An 8,106-nucleotide genomic window follows, 5' to 3' on the forward strand; every position below is an offset into this window, starting at 1 on the left:
AGATAGATAGTATACGCATTCCACAATGCAAATCAGTTGGTTAGAATATGGAAAGGAAACAAGTCAATAAAGGGAAACCCGTTACACTAAGCTCCTGCTATGCGCGAGGTCCGAGGAAGGGCCGGACCACAAGGGTCTATTGTACGCAGCCTTACCCTGCATTTCTGCAAGAGACTATTTCCACGGCTCGAACCCTGAATACTACATTTAATTTTCTTTTTAGAAAAAAACACAACTATAACTGTTATCCAATTCTTTACTCTTCCCCTACTCCTTCAAACAAATCAAACCTTAATTCAGAGTTGAAACTAAACCAAGAACATGAAATTCCTAGCAGAAGTACAACAACAAGAGTAAGAAAGAAAGTTTTTTTTTTTTGTTTTCTCAGCTCTCTTAAAAATGTCTTCAAAGAAAATTGGTAAATGCTATGGCTGCTAGAGCCTTGTACTTTTCAGCAATAATGAATAAATACTGAAAAACCTCTTAATCTTGAGTAACAAACTATATATAATCAGTTAGAAGCAGGGCTCATCTTGAGCAACAACTGCTCCAAGATCGTTTCGATCCTTCTCCGTCATCTTTTACGAGGCTTACCCTGTTAATAGATAACTCCGCTTTGTAGGAATCCGAATTCAAGACCTTTCGACTGACATTGCTGTAGATTTCGCGGATAACAATCTCGAATGCCTTATTAACGTTCGTAGAATCTAATGCGGATGTCTCCATGAAGAACAATCCTTCTGCTTCTGCAAGCTTTGCGCCTTCTTCAATACTAACATCCCTAATGTTGTCCAAATCGCATTTGTTTCCTACCAGCATCTTCGCGACTGTTGTATCACAATGAGCTGCAGGGTTCATCAGATTCAAACTTTTTAGTTATTCTTCTATCTCAGAAACAAATGTAATGTAAAAGTGAAAATACAATAAAAGGTAGCCCGGTGCACTAAGCTCGCGGGGTCCGGGGAAGGGCCGGACCACATGGCTCTATTGTATGCAGCCTTACCCTGCATTTCTGCAAGAGGCTGTTTCCTCGACTCGAACCCGTGACCTCCTGGTCATATGGCATCAACTTTACCAGTTACGCCTAAGTGAAATAATTGATCTTATTAAAGCAGAGAATGGTAGTTGATGAAAGTCAACAGTAGAACAAAGTATATATACACTATAGCCGGGCTGATAGAAAGTTCTCGTTCTGATCTGGATGTCTCGTTAAGGAATAGATTGAGTGCGTAACAAAAAATCTGAACTCCAATACATCTTTTTTTACCTAGACAGCAGCAAACTACTAATTAGCTGCTACTGCTCCCTGCATAGTTGAGAAACAATTAACTTTGACATGTCATTTATACGTACACGTTAAATTAACAATATATAATTCGTTGACGCAATTTCAGCCCTTAATGACAGCAGACAGCAGTTCAGGTGAACTAATCTCAAGCCAATCCAAAAATACAAGGAGTGTTCATATTATTCTGTATCTTACACCTTTGGCCTGTTTGAAGTAGGCAGAAAACTGTCCATATTAGTTAGGTGCATTCAAGTTCAATACTGAGGTCCATATCGGTTTTATCAACATCCACACGTGCCTGAGCGAAGATGTATATTAGATGCATTTAACTAACAGTGCTGCTGCAGAATGTATAATTATAACATGAAGAATCAGTTCAAAGCATAATCACCAAATACGGAAGCACTTCCGACATTTTCAGTCAGGCAAAGAAAGAACATGCTTCTTTTAACACAAAAATCGAAAAATGAACATCTCCAAGGTATTGAGGGAACAGAAACTGGAAAGTAATGGACAAGTCAAACATACTGGTAATTCACCAAATTCATGTCCCTATTAGGAGAACTTAGTGATATACGACAATTGTGACAAAATGATTCTTAAATTAGGTTAGCAACACTCGCCTCATCTAACGCGATAAAAGTGACACCAAATTATGCTGGAAAATCAGATCCTAGTTGCTCAGAAAAAGACCCTACTAACAATCTGGTAGCAACACTCGCCTCATCTAGCGCGATAAAAGTGACACCAAATTATGCTGGAAAACCAGATCCTAGTTGCTCAGAAAAAGACCCTACTAACAATCTGGTATTCACCGTCAACATTAGCATATTACAGAAATATAGGCAATCATTCTCATGAAATCCCTTTATTGTGAACATACAAATCTAGCAGACTCAAACCTACATTTTTATTTTCACCGCAATCTCATTTCTAGTCTTAAGAGGTACACGTGAATCCCACATTCTCAAATAGACGCCGATGCCAATCAAAACTATAACCAATATGCAAATCCATTCATCATAATCTCTCAACAAAAAATAAATTATGTATTTTCACAATCTGTTACATCTCCAAATCTCTTATTTCCCATGTATAGCAGTAATATATAACTTTAGAAAGAATAACAAAAGCTGCTTTTCTACCATGGGATGCTGCTAAATTCTGTTATTCTACTTTTGACATTCTTGGAGGGAGGGAGCCGAGGGCCTATCGGAAACAACCTCTCTACCCCAGGGTAGGGGTAAGGTCTGCGTACACACTACCCTCCCCAGACCCCACTAGTGGGATTATACTGGGTTGTTATTGTTGTACTTTTGACATTCTTGATCTAAGGACTCACAAATGCCAGTCAGTCTATACCTTACCACATAAAGAAACTTTCCCAAACACAAATGCCCAACTACTAAAAAAGAACTTCAATTCAACAAAGTACAACTGATTTACTTAGGTATGAAATTTAACCGCTAAAAACAGACCAAAGTAAAACACAACCAAATAAACAAAAAGGGAAAAACAGAGAGAACAGAATTAGTTACTTCTTATATTCTATTTTACAGCAGGCTTTTTGTACCCAAAAATTGATACCTTTCTATGTTTAGAAGCTCTTAAAATTTTAACTTTCTTTATTTTAACTTTAACAACATATTTTATACGAATAATTTTTTTGTCAAAAAGTTCCTTTCTTTCCTACTCCCTCCGACCCAATTTATGTGATGCACTTTGAATAAACGTAGATTTAAGAAAGTTTAAAAGACTTTTGCATATTATGGTCTTAAACTAAAAAATATATAATGTACCAAAGTGCCCTTTGAATCTTGTAGTCTCAAACATGGCGTGTGAGATGTTAGAACTAAACAGTTACTACTAAATATAGAAAGTGACATTTTCTTTAAACGGATATAACTAGGGGTGGGCATAGTTTGGGCAAACCCGAAATCCAAACCGAAATCCTAATTTCTTAGATTTTTGGTTTGGATTTTCGGATTATGGATTGGATTTTGGATTTAATTTTTAATTTTTTGGATTTCGGATTGGGTGTTGGATTTGGTACTTTTGATTTTTGGATATCCGAAAATCCGAAAAGTTTATAATTTATATGTTTAGTCCATTATCTATATGTCAATAATAATAAGTTAAATGCCCTATCCATTAAATATTATTTCATATATGCAATATTAATTACTAAGTTACTGTCAGAATACTTTCTATTTGGACATGGTTTTACTATTACTATTTCTTATCGGCCGTATTAATGTCTCTATTGCATTTTCTTGATAGTAATTTCATTACTTGAATGCTTTATTTGGATGATTGCGATGAGAATGAGTAACTTTTCAGGCAATTTAATATGAGTACTTCATTTGGATATTCATTTTTGTAAAAAGAAGAAACATGTCAACTTATAAGCTCAAAACCGAAAATCCAAAAATATCCAACCAGATTAATCCGAAACCGAACTTAAAAAATCCGATCCAATCCGAGTTTATTTGGATTGTCATTTCTTCAATCCGAAAACCGAAAATCCAAACCGAAATTCTATATTTAATCCGAACTGCCCGAACGCCCACCCCTAGATATAACTAGTAAAGTTGTTGTCACGTGATCGAGAGGTCACGGATTCGAGCCATGAAAATAGCCTCTTGCAAAAATGCAAGGTAATGCTGCATACAATAGAACCTTATGATCCGGCCCTTTCTCCGACCCCCGCATAGCGAGCAGTGGCGAAGCTAGGAATTTTTCCGAGTTATTCAAATTTGAAAGAAATGAAAAAAAAATTCCGACAAAGGGTGTTCCATATGTGTTATATATCTCTAAAACGTAATATTTTACCTATATACACAGTGTAATTTTTCGGCGAAGGTGGTTAGTTGACCACCCTTGTGATCATGTGGCATCGCAACTGATAGCGAGAGTTTAGTGCATCGAATTAAAATAGGAAATATGACACATAAATTGAAACAGAACAGTACGAAATAACTTACTATTAAGCTCATCAAGCCACCTCGTAACACTTTCAAAAGTACTTCTCCGACTAATATCATAAACAAGTAATGCACCAAAAGCACCACGATAATAAGCAGAAGTTACAGCTCTAAACCTTTCTTGACCAGCAGTATCCCAAATCTGAGCTTTTACTTCTTTACCATTAATTTCAAGAACTTGGGTCTGAAACTCAACTCCAATTGTTGCTTTTGAATGCAAGTTGAACTCATCTTCTAGCCCATTATTCTTGATAATAAATTTGTTTTCCAACTGCTGAATCACTATTATTACAATCTTGAAAAGATATTCTTCAATATCATCATCTGATGAATCCATAACTGTTTGATTTATAGAGTATACTGTAGAAATAGATCTTGTTATTTGGGTAAATTTTTTTTTTTTTTTTTTTTTTTGGGAGTTGATATTTTGAGATGTTCAAGAAAATGGAAGGTGGGTAAACTGAGAGAGAATTTAAGAAAGGTTTTAATGATATGATGAGTGGACCTTATGTTATGTCATGTTGTGTGTAATAAATTGCTACTTTTTGCCAGATTACGCGCCAGTTTTTTCTCATTTTATTTTTTATTTTATATTAAAAAAGTGCATTAATTGGGGTTTGATTCACCGACAAAATTATGGGTTAGTCTTTGACTCTTTGTTCAATTTTATATGCTACTTCTATCTGTCTCATTTTTATGATTAATTTTAGAGAAAATCTTACTTTATATCCATTAATTCTAAATTATTTACCCTTTAATGTCCAGGTCCAAATTATTTACTTCTCCTATCCATGCAGCCCAAACTATTTACCCGGCCTTTATTTTATTCGGCCCAAAGTGTATTCGTACTGTAAGCTAAGGCTGTCCAACAGGACGGGCCGGCCCGTCCCGTCCCGCGTCCCGTCCCGTCCCGTCCCAAGTTAAACGGGATGGGCCAATGTTAAATGGGACACGGATGGGACGGGACGACCATTTCGTCCCGTTTGTCCCGTCCCGTTTCGTCCCGTCTCGCGTCCCGACATTTTTTTTATAAAAAAAACTAGCCGTTGGGCAACGGCTTAAATTGCAAAAATAGCCGTTGCCAACGGTCCAAACAGCCCCTATCCCCGCCCCCCCAAACACCCCCTACCTCCCCCAAACTTTTAATTAACCCCTAAGTTTATTGAATTACACTTTGGCCCTATTTCTACTATAATGCTCCCATTCTTCTTCATTTTGTCCCACAAAAAATCAATCTTCTCTCTCAAATCTCTAACATTCTAATATTCTATCTATATTATTCTCTCAGTTTTGTTACTATCAACTATCATTCAAGTATTTGGGCAAAATTCCATCATTCAAGTATTTGGGAAAAATTTTTGGAGCAATTTTCAAGCTTCAAATTAATTCGCAAGTATTTGGAGCAATATTTTGGGCAATTTCTTCAAGTTTCAATATTTAATCACGGTGCACTCGTTCCATCTCCTAATTTTAATATATAATTTTTGCGTATCATTTTAGTGCTTAATTTTTGTGTTTACTTTACGTGTTATATTTTTGTATTTCATTTGTGTATTTAATTTTTGTGTTAGCTTTTTTAATTTAATATCGTATTTAAATTATGGCACCTAAAATTATATTTGGCAATTTTTTAAAAAGACAAGTAAAAAAAATAGTAAAGGTGAAAGTAGTAGTAATCCTAATCCTAGTCATAATCCTAACCCTTCTCCTAGACCTAGCATTAGAAAACATATTGATGAAATGACTCATGTTGATGAAATTTTATTTTCCCAACCCCCCACATTTTATGATGTTCATGTCGGAGAACAATTAGATCATGAAACTTTACAAAGACAATTTGGCAATGATATTTTTTTTAGGACGAAGAAAATGAGGATGAAGAAAATGAGGAAGAAGAATTAGATGAAACACTCACTAGTCCCGCAACATAAGCTCCAACTCAGAGTCAATCTCAGTTTGGAGCTTTACCCCCTGTACCCCCTGTAAGGGGTAAGCCTAAGGCTGAAATTATATTAAATAAATTATAACTCTATTATAAATTTATAATTACTACAATATTTCATACAAGTCTTTTGTTTTAATATTTTATAATTCTTTACTTAGTTTTCTAATTTCGTTTTAACATAGTAACATTTAAGTTTATTAAATAAGTCAAAAATCTAACCGTTGCAAACTTTAAAAACATAGTAATTTTCAAAAAACCAGATATTTTTTTTAATAAAAAAAATATAATTAAGGCCCACGAACCCGTCCCGTACCGTACCGTCCCATCCCGTTCCATCCCGTTTGTTAGTGGGACGGGATGGGACGACCGTTTTGTTCCGTTTTTCCCGTCCCGTTTCGTCCCGTCCTGCTTAAATGTCATCCCGTTCCGTCCCGTCCCGTCCCGTTAATTTCGTCCCGTCTCGTCCCGTTGGACAGCCATACTGTAAGCTGCCTCCTGATAGTGGCTCCAAAGAAGTTCTAAGCTCCTTAACCTGAGATAAAAATGACAGCCTCTCACTCATATATATAATCTGATTAGAACAAGTAAAGATTAGGCAATGATTTGAAAATTAGAGTACATTCACATTATCATCCTTTGAGAATCTTCCCATTAAGGATAACTAAGAATTTATAAATTTAAAAAAAAAAAAAAAGAACTAGTTAAATGCACAAGTCAGAGTACAAAATTTTCCAGAACCAACTATGATCTAATTGAACTCTGAGAGAAAATTTTTACTGAAGATAAATGCTACAAATATAAACCTTTTTACCTTGTGTTGTCGATCCTCCCCATCTGTATTTTTATGTGTATTTGAATATTTATTATTGTTGGGCTTGAAGTTCTTGAATTTAAAATTTTTATTTTAAAGATTTCTTGTTTGATTCAAAGTGGGTGCTGTTAAATATTGCTTATAATATCTTCTGGAAGTTCATACTGAAATCTGATAGCATTTGGAGCTGATTTGAGGTGATTGAGATCGAATTTTTCAGCTGAAAATCGAAGAACACAGCTACCTAATAGTATACTGCTACGGTATACAATATGCTGTAGGAGTACATAGCTATACTGCAACAGTATACTATTACAGTTATAATATACTGTAACGGTATATTGTAATAATCGAAGAAGTACACAGTTACCTAACAGTATACCGCTACAGTATACAATATACTATAAGAGTATATAGTTATACTGCAACAGTATACTATTATAGTATACAATATATTGTTATAGTATACTGTAATAATATGCAATATACTGTAACAGTATGCTGTAATAGTATACAATATACCATAATAGTATACTTATTACCCGTAAATTCATTTGCCTTTTCCCTTTTAATTTGCTTTAAGTTTTTACCCAGCGTGAGGGGCAAAGTGAAAATTCAAATCTTTTTTTCGTTTTCATTTATTCTATGACTTGAATTCCAAGACTTCTAACTTCTGCATTAATCTACCATTGGAGGGCGTTAAAGCTTTGAAACGCATAAATTGGGTTTGTTGAGTTTGGTTATTTTGAAACTAAAAACAAGAAAAAAAATTTTAACTCTTTGCGTACAATTGTATACCCTGTTGGTATAGCTATATACTATACTGGTATATATCATATGTTAGTTAATATTTTTTGGTTGTATTAGCTACATTTAATTGGTACACAATTTGATTTTTCTTTAGTAGTAGTATAAAAAAAAATAATAAAAAATAGTGAAAATAGTAAATGAAATTAGATTACGAAGAGAAAAAGAATATAAAAAAAGTTGAATAAAATTAGAAAAAGGAAAAAAGAAAAAAATAAGAAGAAAACGAGAAAAAAGAAAAGGAGAAAAGAAAAAAAAAGAAAAGAAGCAT

General features: G+C 34.5%; 1 protein-coding gene across 1 annotated transcript; it reads right to left on the reverse strand.

Annotated features, from left to right (window-relative positions):
- On the reverse strand, positions 243-4,615 carry LOC109232451 (ras-related protein RABA5c-like). The gene is made up of 2 exons (XM_019398229.1): positions 4,273-4,615; positions 243-845 (listed from the first exon to the last, which is right to left on the reverse strand). Exons 1-2 carry the CDS (start codon positions 4,607-4,609, stop codon positions 529-531), a joined length of 654 nt encoding a protein of 217 aa, XP_019253774.1. The 5' UTR covers positions 4,610-4,615; the 3' UTR covers positions 243-528.

Source organism: Nicotiana attenuata, chromosome 9, assembly GCF_001879085.1.
Source record: "Nicotiana attenuata strain UT chromosome 9, NIATTr2, whole genome shotgun sequence".
Taxonomy (NCBI): Eukaryota; Viridiplantae; Streptophyta; class Magnoliopsida; order Solanales; family Solanaceae; genus Nicotiana; species Nicotiana attenuata.